Raw genomic sequence first — 15,724 nt, forward strand, 5'->3', positions numbered from 1 at the left:
GGCCGCTACGTCAGCGAACATAGCAAATTATGACATTAATTTTATAATTATTATTGTGTAGGATACAATGGAGGGTGAACAAAAACACGTAAGCCCCAATTCATTGTTCACGGTGGAAACGTTATTGTGATAAAGTGGGAAAATGACTCGGGAAACGCTGAACTTTAGCCCTTCTTGTTATTGAATAGTTGATGACCTGTTAAGTAACTACATTTTGTATAAAGGTGTGATTTCTTGCAGATTATACGTGATGCAAAAACATTGGACCGCTATTTACGAAAATTGCGCGGACGTAGGAGCATAAAAAAAAATATTGATAGTGTTTATTAAATATCATGTATGGCTTTAGAGAAGAAAATATTATAAAAACGTCGTATGCAAAATCTTATAATAAAAAAATGTCAAACATAGCAAAAAGTATTAATTAAAATATAAAAATACTCAACCTCATTTCATCCTTTGATTTGAGATTTCAATTATAGCTGGCCATTTTTCACGAAAAAATTCATCGACAGCCATTAAAAAAAGAAAAGAAAACTAACTTTCTTTTAAATATTTTATGGCTACCAACCTTTTCTTAGTGAGTTTGTGCCAGTACTTGGTACCATGATGTCAAAATAGAGGTTTTACTTAATTTAAGACAAATATGACATAAAAGAATATTGGCTGCAAAGGCTTTTTAAGAATTACTTTCTTTTATGTTTTGGTTTCCTAGATGCGGTGAAAATACTCAAGGAAAAGAGGTTCAAAACCTACCTGTCTTGATATAGCTCACCGTGTCAGACAGAATACTTAATAAGTTATGTTAAGGCTGAGTTGCACCGTGTATTTAGCTAGTTGCTTACTCATTCATAGTTCGAAAAGTTTCCGCCTCATGATTACCGCTTGTGCTGCAAGTAGCGTAACACCTTTAACGCGTTAATTGCTGGCTTTGGTTAACTGCCGCGTTAACTATGTGCCTTAACTGTGTGATTTAGTTGGGGTGGAGTTGGTAATATAAGAGCAGCTGATGAGTGTGTCGTGGCAATGGCGCGGAGGCAGCGGGGCGCCATGTTCACAGAGACGCTGCCCCTCTTTGTCATTTTAGTTGCTGTTACTCATGGCGGTAAGGATAAGCCGGTGAGTTATATTTTGAATTTTCTCGCTCAACACAATGTGTAAACAACTTATAACTTACAATATTTTTTTTTAGTTAATCACTAAGAAAGTAAGCTTGAATAAAGGGGTTGATGTACGATGTCCACAGTAGTGGACGTGTGTACACAAATCTAATCTTTTTTAAACAAGTTTAAATATTGTCGAAAATAATAGAAAAACATCAATAGCACATTGAGTTTAAAATAGAATTTTCCAAGTTAACAGACTTTATGAAGTGTTTGTGAAGGCGCGGTGTGTCAGTGTGATGGATGAGTGACGGAGAACCGCGGCGACACTATTGCTCAATGTCGCCGAGCGCGAATACGTTATGCATCGCGTACTCGGCCGCCACTCCACCGCCGTGCGTGTCCGGTGTCATACGACAAACGACAGCATATCAGACACGTCTAGAATCTAGAATTTGGTCTAATGATCAATCTTGAATGGACGAACTCGAAGATATATAACCTTTTCTGATTCTCGGGTCAAACTAAAAGTCAAATGAGAAATGTCAAGTCAGGAGCTTATTATTGTTTGACCTTTTTTGGTTAACCCCTCCTTAACAGTAGGTGTAATCAGTTATTTATAGATGTAGGTAGTCAGGAATCGAGTGAAGTATTGTAAATGTAATTATAAAAGCAGTACACAGTTGTAAATGTGTAATTCTTCAATTAAAGACATTCTTTAGTAAAACACATTTAAATTATCTCAGAATAAAGAATAATAAAAGATAAAGACCTCATTAATTAAGTTGTTCTTTCGATATTTGCGGGAGGTTTACGAAAATGTCAATTGAAAATTCACAAAGACAACAATGGAGACAGTCGCTCACCATTTAAATTAATATTTAACATTATGATACAAGTTGATGCGCATTGGGTTGCTCCCGGGGGAATCGCGACTTAATATTTTCTTTGAGAATGTTATCTCATTTTTAATATTGAAACGACTTATTTCCCCCCGTCGTTGTTCGCAAAGGTAGTCGTGTAGATCAAGAGACCGGGTGTCTCAGCGGTTCCCCGACTACGCTAAATAATGCAGACAGAAAATGATTTAATAAGGAAATCTCTGAAAACTTTGTGGACCTAATGTGTGGCAAGTTTGTGGAAGTAGGTACTTGTGTAAGTAGTTTGAGATATCGCTTAGGGGTTAGTCTGAGTGTTCTTTTGGTGCAGACAGATAATATATTACACAAATGTTTGAGAATTGTTTTCTGAAAGCTCTTAGAGTTTCAACTAGCGGATTAGTCTATTGTAGGGATTCGTAGGTAACTATATACTCCTGTGGAAATGTAAGTCAAGTGAACCTGCCAATATTTATAACTACATTTCTGTTACAGGTGTTTAGTGACGAAATCAAAGAAATAATACAAACAGTTCACGACGAGTGTGTCGCTAAAACTGGGGTCGCGGAGGGTGAGTGTTCAAAAGAAAATTTTCTTCCTCCTTTGTTCTATGTTAGCATGCGAATGACGCCAAGCAATCGGCGCCGCTAAGCTACCGCCCACAGCCTCAACAAGGGCCTAGAGCAGGCACCTTTATAATTTAAGTAAGCGAAACGAGATCAGAGCACATTGTCATTGCCAAGTCACTACTATGAATTTTAAAAACGTTGCTTGTTACTTAATAATAGCTGAAGGTTACCCCTCCCACTAGCATTGTTTCCAAATACAATGTCTCATGTTTGCGTACATTAAAGAGTCTTTATTCTTACTTGCCCCCAGAGGATATAACGAATTGCGAAAACGGCATATTTAAGGAGGACGCGAAATTGAAGTGCTATATGTTTTGCCTGCTGGAGGAAGCGAGTCTCGTGAGTTATCTGTCTTTTGTTTGTATCTCCCTACACTGCTGTGAACGAAATTAGATACAAACAGGCATTTAATTTATTTTTAATTCAATTCCTTCGCTTTGTCTTTTAACGTTTGCGTAATGTTACCTTGACTTTTAATGTACTTACAATACGTTTCATGTGTACGAATCTTTTTATAACTCCGTTGTGTTTCTGAAAGACTTGTCAAACTGAACTTTGAGGCGGTTTGTGTTTCACGTTGTGTTTGATTATTGTCCTTGTATCTTAAGAATTATGCAAGAGTAAAGTTGTGTACTGTTATTTTATTGCACTAATTTTCTATAAAAGAGACCTGACTGACTGGTTAGTAAAAATTGACTGTAGGTTTTATACGTGTAACTATAATGAACAGATCAATATTTTTAAATGTATCTGTAGTACCTTAATTAAGGCTTCAATTAATTTTATTGTGTGACAGGTCGATGATGACGATACAGTGGATTACGACATGCTCGTCAGTCTGATACCTGACGAGTACTACGAGAGAACTACTAAAATGATATTCGCATGTAAACATCTCGGTAAGCACTTACAATATATTTATAAGTATTCATACTTTATATTAATTAAGTTTAAGGATATAACAATTAAGAGATTTTCTCGTGAGCACGCGCGGGATCACATGATACAGGGCCCATCACAGAGCACTTTCGTAAATGACCGCGAAGGCGTCCACTTAACATAGTATTCAGCTTAATGTATCCAGAACCAACCACTGCATCCAACATGCAATTTCACAATTGTTGTGTACTTTACAGAGCCCTGTAGAGAAAAAAAACATCTTAATATTATGTTATTGAAATAGTAAATTGTATTATCCAGATACTCCAGATAAAGACAGATGCCAGAGAGCGTTCGAAGTACACAAATGTTCATATGAAAAGGATCCAGACGTAAGTTTGTTCACCATTATCCAATTATCATAATCTAGAACTATCTGACGTTTTACCCTTTGGGTGTTATTGTGTATAATGGCCAGGTCAGGTAAAAGGTAATTGAGTTTTTCAATTTTCGACAGTAAAACAACTGAGAATTAATCGGTACAAGAGAACTTCAAGAGAACTTGAAGAAATTTTAACTAAATTTGAGATAAAAAAAACAATATAATATAATAATACTATTTAACAAAGAGAAAAATGTTAGACTACGATATTAAATAGATAATCTTTCATTCAGACAGTAGTAATTTCAAAACGATTACATTTTTGAAGGTTACACAAGTTAGTATTAAATGTATAAAGAAAAACAATGAACCATCTGAGTTTATTTAATTAAATGTAATTTATGTCTTCTGTTGCTACCAGTGTTGCTCAGCAACAACTTTTTCACTGACCTAATTTGGACTCAATTTGCCCTTCCAATGTCGTTATAAAAAATAAACCTAGGATTAGGAATACTGATCACAATTGATTACAGCGCGACGAGGAGGGTTCGATTCCCGGGTCACGCAAAGTATTATTGGGTATTTCGCAAAATCTCTACACAAATCATAACTGGTTAAAAGTTAGTGTCACCTGTACCACATTTAGTATGTTCATTGTTTACCTCTGCCTATCCATTCAGAGATTAAATGGCATAACGTTATGGTGAATAAACCAAAAATACCTTTCTACAGTAATTACACACAAACAAGAATAAATCCTAAGACATGTTTACAACAAAATAATTATAATGAAGTAAAAAAAAACTGAATTACGTTTTCAATTTTCACAATAATAAGGTGTTTTACCGTGAATTCATTTCAGTTATACTTCTTATTCTGAGGCGTGAACAACTGGCGAGCAGAGATGATTGTGTTGCTATTAATGGAATAAACTAACTTTATTCTCATGGCGCTTTATTTATTCTTCTTCTATTTCCACAATTCTCTTCAGTATTTTCTTTTAAATTTCTAAGTTAATTATTGTCTGCCTTGTTGTTCGAGTGGTCGCAAGTGTGTTTGCCGAGCTATGGACTCGACTCCTGGGTCGAGTAAAGTAGTATTAGAGTATTTTAGATTATCACGATATGGAATTTAGGCTAAGTTATACCCAATTTCTTGTTCATAATTACCTAGTTTTAAATTTTATAATTCTGAAATATTTTAAGAATAATTAATTCATGCATGGAATACCCGAGGTGCATGTTTATATTTTGTCTTCGCAGTAATAAATTAAACATTTCTGCTCTCCAATGGGAAGAAAATATTTAGGTACGCACTTGTAAATAAAGACGTAATTTGCCCTAGCCGCGGGCTCCCAGCCCGTCTATTTTTTTATGAAATCTCGTTCAAATTTATTCAGATCTTGAAAGAAGTATAATGCTAAGGAATTAATTTGCTTCACGAGAAATAATTTGTTCGCAGAAAATAAATGAGTTGGAATCTTGTAAAACGTGTAATTGTGATCTTTAGTGACCCTCCTAAGATTAAATTTAGAACTCGCCGCAAGAAACAGTTCCCGCTACCGCATTTGTACCACTTAACTTTTTATTATTAAAATTGCGTTTTATTGCGAACACAAAAGGCAGATGTAACAAATTAATGGCTCAAATTTTATAACATTTTATTGTGCATTTCCCTTTACATGAGATTAAACTGAAAGTATAAAGAGTATATACTCACGTGTGTGTATTGTACTTTTACTACGACACACGCCATAAGATATGAAAATGTAGAAATAAGTTCTGAAATTTAAAAAAATGTTTAAAGAGAAATCTGAAAATGACTTGCACAATGGTTTTAATTCCACTTAGTAGTATGGCGGTGACAATGCAGTCGGAAGTAGAAAGTAAACTTACAAACCCCAATTACAATAGAAGAGCAGGTTATTTAACAGCAAAACGACATTCAAAAGACGGAAAAACCGAGGGTCGGAACATCTGCACATAAAGAGGCAATTTGGAGATTGCCGGGGGCGCACAACCGGCACGGAGAATTGTGCTCAAATGTATTCAAAATTAAAAAATGAAGAAAATATTGCAAGGAAATTCATTGCGGTAAAATAAACACGAGTGGCTTGTTACTGTGGACAGCGTGGGGACCGCCGCCGCCGCCGCCGCACAAAGATGGCGCTCTTCACCTTCGACCCCAGCCGCACTGCCTTTACTACGCCAGGTGCCGGCCACGATCTTTCTTTATAAAACATATAAAAATATTCCGAATCTCTGCTTCAATTGTACGATACAAAATAGATGTACTAATTTGAAATAAGAAAACTGATTGCGCCAACTACCTGCAAGGTGCAGGCGGTCACTCGGCAAAGGCAGCGGATATCGCAATTTGGCGCTGAGCCGCAGTAATGACGGCCTAGCTTGGACGTTGCGGTCGCGTACGTGCACTGGCTACACCAAATAGCTACAATCTACTGAAATTCTGTTTCTCTCATTTAAAGAAATCATTCAGTGAATGTTCAATAAAACGAGTATTTCTTAAAGGTATTCTCAAAAACAGTAATTTACATTTCAATCACTATTGCTGACGAGATAATTTTATTTATAATTGGATTTGTTCCTATTAACTTAAGATTTATCTCATATTATTACGCAACTCATTATTTTGAAATAAGAATTTGTCTTAAGAACTAAGTTGAAATATTAAGTTGTGGTCGTTGTGAAAACTCTTGCATTAAATAAAATGTTTTGTTGGTAGACTGCTCTAATTTATCAGTTTAATTTGATAAAAAACTTACTACAGTAACAAGTTAACAAATTGAATCACAATACAAACATTAATTGAATGAGTTAGTGAGAAGTTACTGCTGTGCTACAAAGTGCTACGCAGTGGCTACGAGCTACGAGCGTAGTACGCCGGACGAATGCACTCGTAGCGCGTAGCCGTAGCCGATGGAGTCCTGCTAATACGACCGGAGCCGAACGCTGGACTTACCCCAAAATTATTCCGTTCCCTATTCAGAATATTAATAGCCTCGACCATAATGGCATAGTGATTTGATAATCACAAACAGTAGACACAAACAATAGATTCGAATACGTTATTCTTGGAGCAATAGAATTGTTATAGACAGCTTTTATTGCTTTGATTAAATTTAATAAATATTTACTATTGAGGTGGTGAAGCAAAGTTGTGTGGCTCATTCTAGGTGTTAAGTTGTTAATCCTACTCATATTATGAATGCGATTTGTTTATGTTTGTTTGTTTGCTAGTTACTCCTTCACGTCAATACAGCTGAAGGGATTGACATGAAATTTAAAACAGACGTACATAGGCTTTTTATCCCACAGGTACCTAGGCGAAGCTCCTGGCAGAAGCTAGTTATTTATATACGTATATTCTTTTTTAATTACATAATTATTAAAATGTTTAGTTAAATTATAGTGAATTATTTGCTATTTGTACACGCAACTTAATAAACAATGCAGAACTGGTTACAAATAAACTATAGAATAATGTTATCAAAAACTATCGTTGTACAGTAAATTAATTGATGCGAGTCGGGAGCGTTAGTGAAACAAGGCAATTATCCAAATAAATTGAGTTAGCCGGTTTCCCCGCGTGACGCGCGCCCCCGGCATAGTTCGCTCAAAGGAAGCGCGTTATGCTCCTTCGCAAAGGTGTTTGTTTCGGAGGCGCGCCGCAAAATGAATATTGATGACTTCATAGGGTCCGGAGATGATTTGCTGAAAAATTAGCTTCTTTTCATCGTTTTATTGCCCTGCATCGCTTCGGAAGCGCGTTGATGAAGACTAATATAACCTTTAATTTTGCTTAGTAACGATCGCGTAGATTTATTTGGAGTCATTAAAATCGGGGATTATGATGGCTTCGGTTATTCTTCGTTTGTGTTGTTATGCTGAGAGTAATTTTGACTGATTAGTACCAGTTTAAAATTATTAAACTGTAAAATGTAAAGAACCTTTTTCAAAGTTAATTTTAAAATATTTGCATCATGTTCAATTTGGGTAGCGTAGATTAGCGTGGTCACAAATATGCAGTTCTCCACATCATAGACGCGTGTCATCTTGCTCGGTATGACCAGAAGATACAATTTATATGCAAATTCAGCGCAAGATACAAGCCACTGATGTCAGTGGGTGCCGACAGTGTCGCCCGCGCCCGCGCCCGCCTTCTGTGATAGCCTTTAAAATTACTTTTGCGCGCAGAATATTCATGTTGTATTGGAAATACACATGATATTAAAATATTATATGTATTATAGCGTGGTTGGGAAAGACTTCATTATGTTCTGATACCAAAGGTTTTCTTTTCAACGTTGTAGGAGTATCTTATTTAAGATAGCCATTTCGTTTTATTAATTCTATGATTTGAATATGCTGACGAATAATACAACATATTAATATGTAATTTTATTATAAGACGTTACTAGTAGATGTAATTTATATAAATTGTATTTTTTTACGTAATTTTATAAACGTAATGGTGTTTGATATAAACAGATTCTTAGTTTGTTCTCTTTAACGAATAAAGTAAAATGTGAAATGGCGCAGTAAATTATATTTACCTCGCGGGCAAACCTGTTGTATGAGCCAAATTACAAACCTACCCGTAAATCTATTTTGTTTCTTTAAATGTTTTTGCTGAGATAGTTTTATTTTACTTTTATGTTTCTGTTAATTGGAGAATAACTGAACTACGAAGGTCATGGAGTGTTTATAGGCCCAAGCCACTAGTTACAGTGATTGCATCTTCATTCCGAAGCCACCCTGCTCGAATAATGCTGGTTGAAATTAACGAATTAGTAAACGATGTCAGATGTGGCATCAATATGTTTGAAAGTTTAATTGGTTATTATACTGTAATGTTTGTATAAAGAAAAATAATTTATCGTTTAGTTCTTATTTTAAATGTCAGCTCTTGATCTTTCTCACTTTTGTGACAGATTTTTTTCTGCGATGTATTTTGTGTTCTAATTGAAGGCCGTAAAGATTGGTTTGGAAAACGTTTTATGAATGTAATAAAATATCTAGGAGCTTTGCTCTTTATCCCTATTTTCTATAATCATGTTAGTGTTACATATAAAATTCATTTTACTAGGAAAATTTCAAACTCAATTATAGGACGTGCCATAAACTATCGACGCGTTAAGCTACAAAGTAATCGAATGCCTTCTCCGCGCTGGACAGTGTTCGTGTTTCTTGGCTCCAGTGTGCAAGCGCGTCGGCGACCGCTGGCTAAGCCAATTAGTGTCCACTTGGGTAAACACCGGCTCGTTAGAGACTTGTGTGTTTTATTCAATTCAATTTGCCAGTTCCACCGCCACTTATTGATAGGACATACTTTTCTTTGTCCGCTGTTAATTTGCTCCGAGCTCGCAACAATGCTCAAATATTGTTCATCGAGATTCTAGCTTTGATCTTGCGTTTTTCAGTTGTTTTATTTTTGTGCAGCTAGTTGTAGTTGATGATTTGGCGTGAATTTAGTGTTATTAAATTGTCAACTATCCTTTTTGTTTGTATAATATTTATTGTGAGACATACTAAATTAACTAAAAATCACGATTTACTTACGTATTATTAATGGGAAATTTCTACTAGTTTAGTACTAGTTTGTCGTTTGTCAGCTGCGCGATGTTGCAGCGTCTGCGCACGCTGCTTATAATGAAGAGTCCCTCTGTGACTCGAAACTAGTAGAGCTTTTCTCTATTAATAATACGTGAGTAAACCGTGATTTTTAGTTTTTTTTTCCATTCTTTATTATAATGTTTATTTTATTTACTTATGTGATTATTACAACAATTCTTTGTAAAATCAAATTTAACTCATGATCATCAATAGCCTGCAAGTAACTACTGCTGAGCAATGTAATTTAAGTACAAAAATCATTAATAATTTATCTTAAAAAAGAACCAAAAGTAATATTCAATCGGGTTTCCATCCGTGTGATCAGATTATTTATTTATCCGCGTCTGGTTAATATCGGCGGTACATCGGAGGTGTGGCAACCAGTTCGGCGATAGCACATCGAAGGATGTCGCGGCTCTTGGTAATCTAGTCCGTGACTTGCAAGTGGAATGCGTGGTTTTATTACCTCCCGGCAGGGGGCGGCCCCTCGTCGTTAGTTGTGCCGCATTGTGCCCGTTATTGCCGCCCGCGACCTACTGCTCGCAGAACTCCGAATCCTCAAGCAGTCAGCGTATGTTGACAGTACCTCTCTCAAAAATACGGATTATTTATTTAAATTGAGTATATTTGACGGACATATGTATAAATAATACTATTATGAAATAAAAAGGTGTCAAAATCAATGTTTTCGATTCCATGAACATCTAATTTTCCTCTGTTGTACATTATTTCGAAAGACGTGTGTTTTCCAAACAGAAAAATACAAAAGTTGAGGGAAATAATAAAATTTTTACTCTTCCGGATATTTTTGTATAAAATATAGTTCGTCTTGTCGACAATATCTGAAATGCGAATGATAAGGAACAAGAAAAGAATGTGTATTTTTGAATAAAGTTTACGAAAACAAGTTCCAGAAATGTTAGAAAATGTTGATACAAAACTTCGAGATATCTGGAGTTTAATAAATGTTAATGCAAGTAATCTGAGTGAAATATTACCTCTTTTCCTTATCTAGTTCCCACAGATAGCACTTAACATTTTTTTCATAATTCCTGGTGTAGCTTACCCACACCGTGGGTTACGTTCATTGAGTAGAAAATTATATGCAAAATCACGACGGAAGTCACGGGCTGACGGAAAGGTTGAGCGCCGAATAATTAATATTGAAGCTTTGTAAAGTTTTTTTCATAATAACGAAGCATATTTCCCTCAAAACAGATTATCCCAATTTAACGTAGCAACATTGTAGTAGGGGATTAATTTGGACCGCGGCTATGCGCAATCCAAAGCCATTTTAAAAACATGGCGCTTCCATAATGATGGCTTGATGAGAGCCGCGTCAGCGTGCTGCACTCCCGGCTCCCGCCGCTCGGCACCAGGCCCTGCTCCGCTATACGTAACCTTGTCGAGTTTACGTGATATTAACTTTAAGGAGTCTGGTATCAAGTTCTTTTCTTCTGTGTTTTTAAAAGAAGCTTGTTTCTCAACCTTCTTAAGCCAGCATATGCAGTCTCGATTTGGTGACTCAAGTCTAAGATTGTATGAAAAAGCAAACACTTAGTTAATTTGCTTTAAATATCATATGAAACTAATTTTCTTTAATTAAATAATGTTCAAAAGGAAAATAGTCGCTCCGAGTTTTCCCGCAGCACGTAATATGATTTCTATTAGATACCTGCGCTTTTATCAAAATAACTCCGACATTCAAGTAGCTTCTAACTACCAGTAGCAATTTTCAACTTAATCATATTAATAGCTTTTATACGAGGGCCTGTTTGCTTAGGGAGCGACTCGAGAGCATATTCTGAAGTTGTAGGTGCTTGTAGTAAACTGAGGGACACTTACTAGTTCGGTGATAGGCACACAGCGGGCGGCTGGCGACGAGAGTGTCCTAACAAGTGAACTATCACAAGTCGGCAGCGCATAACGATGTGTGAACAAAACACTCCTACGACAGATTGCTTTCATTCCACTCCTAAACTGCATTACGAAATGTACATTTTCAATTAAAGTGTTCAAAGTTTCCTTCTCAAAAAGCTTTGTTCTTCTTCATGAATTTATTAATAATGACTGCCGTGACTTTATTGTTACTACACTCAGGCTAAGTGTCTTTGTTCTGAGTTGGGAACAAAATGTATGACACTCTCTATTAGCTGAAATGATTAACATTTCATTTATTAAACTACAGACTCAGGTAAAATTAGATCGATGAGTATGTTACAAAGAAAAATCAAATGATAACGCTTACATACAATAGTAGGTGAAAACAGTTTTTATGATTAAAATCAATTCACAAAATCGGAATTTCAATAAAAACTCGAGCAACACATCTGATGATAAAAACCATATTATTTTAGTTTTCACACAAAAAATGTACACATACAACATGGTACAAGTTGGTCGGAGTTTTTCGAAACTTTCCTTCTTTACTTATTTTGAGGACGGTCGGAGCGAGCGTCGAACTCCCTAACTCGTGTTATTGAATTTAATGTACCCTCCCCGTACCTAGCTCTATTCAGTGTCGATAAAATCACTTGGACCTGTTAGACATTACAGTGTGTTGATGCCGTACACATGTAGCGCCGCGCGCCGCGTCTGCCGACTAAGTGCCCTGAATTAGTGTTGCTCGAACGAATGAAAGGAAAGTCTGTTTGCTTTATTTCAGAGTTCCTTTTGATGTCTCGTGTTTACAAAACACACGTAAATGATAAAATGACACACGAACTAGACGAGTTGGCATGTAATTTTTTTCCTTCGGTTCACCGCAAAAGGTTTCTTTAAGCTAACATTTGCATTTGGCGCTGCCTCGGTTCGAGTGTTCGAAAGAGACGCACTTTAATCACAGAGAACAGGTGGGAAGAGCCGCCGAGCAATTTTAATATTGGAATTTCTTATCAGATCCAGCTTTTTCTCGCAAATAGTACAAAAATATTTGTTTCGTTAAGGCAACTTTGTGGAAGATTCGTTTGTGTACTTTTTTCAAACGGATTCGAGATTAATCTTCGTTTATCCTGCTGGTTTATAGAATTAGCAATTTGTTTGTCACAAATAATTTGAGCTTCGAATTCAATTCGTGTCTTTAAATCATTTGAGCTTGTTTAACGTACTTATTACATTTGTGTGTACGATGATCGCCTATACAATTTTTTCCACCTATTTGACTCGTTTCCTAGTTCAATATTAGGTATATGCAGTTTGTACGCTAAGTAAGAAAGTTTAAGAAAAACTATATTTTGTAATTAGGTAAAGCAAATTTTGAGAAGTTGTTTATACATTATTTTTGTTTATTTACAGTTCCAAGATTAGACTTTAAACTTAGATAAAGGAGGATTTACAACTTAATATTTTCGTTTCTATATGTATGTGAAAGCAGGACTTATATTTCTGTTTTGGGAACTTTTTATTAATACCTAAATTAATTTTGTGGACATTTTATAAAAGTGTAGAATATAAAATGTAACCAGAGTTTGAAAAATCAAAGGTTTTGCCCCTTGGTTGGTAAATAGTTATCCTCATCGATAGAATGTAAAGATCCGTGTATACCAACATTACCAACCGACACGGCATCGAAAACTCTGTGAATGCTTGCACGTATTCAATTTTCTCGACAATATTTCACTCTGCCGACTTTCTTCGTTACTATTGCGAGGTCTCCACAAGAATGCTCCAAAACATATTTATTTAAGAAAACTCAATTACCAAGGCATCGGTGTCATGTGTGGTGGTTGTAAAAAATATAATAATTTTAATGAAATTATGGAAATATTTGTTTCGTATCAATATCCGGATTAGGTCGAATCAAATTTGGTTTGTAGGATCAGGATTTATGCAACGCTCTCAATTTCCTGCGACGACAGCGGAACATCCGGCATGCAGTGCCCCCTCACCCCCGCTGCGCCCGCCGCCGCCGCAGCCGCCACCGGCCCGAGCGTAAAATGGAGCGCGGGCATTTGCATAGCGGCACTCGAGCCGAGCGGACCGGCAAATTGTTGTCGCATCAATGACTCGATCAATATGCCATATCTATCTTCGACTACTCCTGCTGTTTTGTTGTATTCTACAATATTCTATCGGATTCAGACATAAGAGATATAATTCCCTTCACCACAAAAATACAGCAACTGCCGTTTCATTTGCAAGTTCTGTGGAACCATAGTTCTAATTTATCTATTGGCAACTTTAGTAATTTAATAAGAAATAACTATTTAATATGGGTAGAGCATTATAGCAGCCACATATACCTACGAGCTTATCGGTAACGTAACGTACCCACAAGCTGCCCGTGATACCTGTCGTATCTATTTATTTTTGATGCGAAATGAGATATTACCCGTGTACATTAACTCCTTATTGGATGACATATACGTGCGGCAAGCCGGGATCTTTTTCAATAAACTAGTGAAAATTGTTAATACATATCACGCGAAGCGGCTCAACCAAGTGAAAAATGATATTATATGGCAGTAATTGAATACATGATCGGAATATAATATAACGTAATAATAAAACGTCAGTATTGTAACTTGGTGATGTGTATATTTTTCTCACGTGTGTACGTAACTTTTAATTAACTGCTATCATTATTTCGGCCACCTAATTAAAATTTGTTTTCAAATTACAAATTAATCTAAAAAGGTTTTGCGTCTGGCGTTGTTTGTTGTGCGCCATGAACGTGCGAATACTGATATAATAAATATTGCGACGTAAGATATTTTTTAAAACACATCCATCATGTATTCTTGATTTATTTATTTTTGTTGTACTGTCTAATATGATATACAGAAGAATCCGTTTATTATGACTCCGCCTATATTGACCAACCGGTTATTATAACGTAATTGCATGACGAAGTTTGGTTTTCATATAAAATTCTTTATAAAAAAGTCGGATATAATGACTTCCCTTACAGTGACATGCCGCTTTATATGACCCATTTTTAATAAATTATGTCCGGTTATAATGACCGGCACGATTCTTTACCTTCAATAATGTTCGTTAATTCCCGACGACGTTCGGCACGTGCCTAGTTTTTGTTTAAAATTTAAATTTAAATTAAAAGCTGCAGAATTATTATCACGATTTGTCCACAGCAATATTGAAAATGATAATTTGACCATAGCTATGTCTTCTATACACAATAGTGTGAGAGTCTGTTTTTACAATAAAATGAAGAAACAAAAGCAGACAAAAATTACAGATTACTTACAATAAAAAATACACTTGTATGTGTTATTATAATAATCTGCTGATTACGTGCAATTTTGATTTTGATTTAATATGGTCTTACACATATGCAAATATACTATGTTTCTGTATTAAAATACTTAATACATACATATTTACATAAAAAAGATTTTCATTTATACATAACGCTTTGTATGACGTCCGCTTATTATGACGTGTTTGTCAATTCCTTTCGATGTCATTATAAACGGACTCTACTGTAGTAGTTTGTAATACAATGTTTGTAGTGTCTGTCTGATAATATTAAAACTTTGCAATCCACATCCACTTGTGAAGCGCCCCTTTATTTCCATACATTTTTTTCTGTTGTGCATGACTGAACGATCGAGCGCTGCGGAGACGTGCGTGGTTCGTTACTCGTCACGAATCGCAACTAGAATACACATTCAGTGCGTTCTAGACTCTGATTCACAAAAAACAAACTGTTTTATTTTTGGAAAATTTTATTTCTGTCTATATAAATGTTTTTGTCGGCGCTTCTCTTTTTTACATTAATTAAATGGATTTTTGGTAGCTCTACACTTTAAATGTAGATAGATTTGATTTAATAGAACAAAAAAATAAACATCTCGAACTTGGTTCACTTTTATTACCTAAGTAAATCAATCAAATATTTTATTAAGATCGGTATTCGTATTTTCTAATCGATGTAAGAATCAATATAATTATGTAGGATTGAAGTCAGCTAGAGCGTGCACTTTACAACGATCGCGTTTGTTTGGCAAAATGCTCACTCATTATAGGATTAATAAAATAACTGGGAAAACTTGATTCAACAAAATAAGTAGAAGTATTTACCTCTGGCTCACATTGGGGCATAACAGGCGAATGCTAAGTAACAATACCAATCCTTATATAATACTATCACATGACATAGGTAACCAGGATTATTTTCGCGAGCCGATGCTTCGTATCAGACTCGGGTCCATTTCGGTTCGTTTAAGTTTGACATTTGTAAGTCAACTGTTTGTGG

The 15,724-nt window shown here is 35.7% G+C and overlaps 1 protein-coding gene across 1 annotated transcript; it reads left to right on the forward strand.

The window, feature by feature from the left end:
* The first annotated feature begins 984 nt into the window (after window positions 1-984).
* Window positions 985-4,818, forward strand: LOC118279193 (general odorant-binding protein 83a-like). Its single transcript, XM_035598776.2, has 6 exons — window positions 985-1,119; window positions 2,477-2,552; window positions 2,861-2,949; window positions 3,407-3,509; window positions 3,811-3,881; window positions 4,734-4,818. Exons 1-6 carry the CDS (start codon window positions 1,027-1,029, stop codon window positions 4,749-4,751), a joined length of 450 nt encoding a protein of 149 aa, XP_035454669.1. The 5' UTR covers window positions 985-1,026; the 3' UTR covers window positions 4,752-4,818.
* Window positions 4,819-15,724: the final 10,906 nt, after the last annotated feature.

The sequence above is a fragment of the Spodoptera frugiperda genome, chromosome 15, assembly GCF_023101765.2.
Source record: "Spodoptera frugiperda isolate SF20-4 chromosome 15, AGI-APGP_CSIRO_Sfru_2.0, whole genome shotgun sequence".
NCBI classification, from domain to species: domain Eukaryota; kingdom Metazoa; phylum Arthropoda; class Insecta; order Lepidoptera; family Noctuidae; genus Spodoptera; species Spodoptera frugiperda.

Bases quoted from the DNA above. Each gene is read 5' to 3' on its own strand.
- LOC118279193 (XM_035598776.2), top strand. From the start codon at position 1,027: ATGGCGCGGAGGCAGCGGGGCGCCATGTTCACAGAGACGCTGCCCCTC. The intron at 2,553-2,860 runs GTGAGTGTTCAA...ACTTGCCCCCAG, and splicing joins TAAAACTGGGGTCGCGGAGG to AGGATATAACGAATTGCGAA. The intron at 2,950-3,406 runs GTGAGTTATCTG...ATTGTGTGACAG, and splicing joins TGCTGGAGGAAGCGAGTCTC to GTCGATGATGACGATACAGT.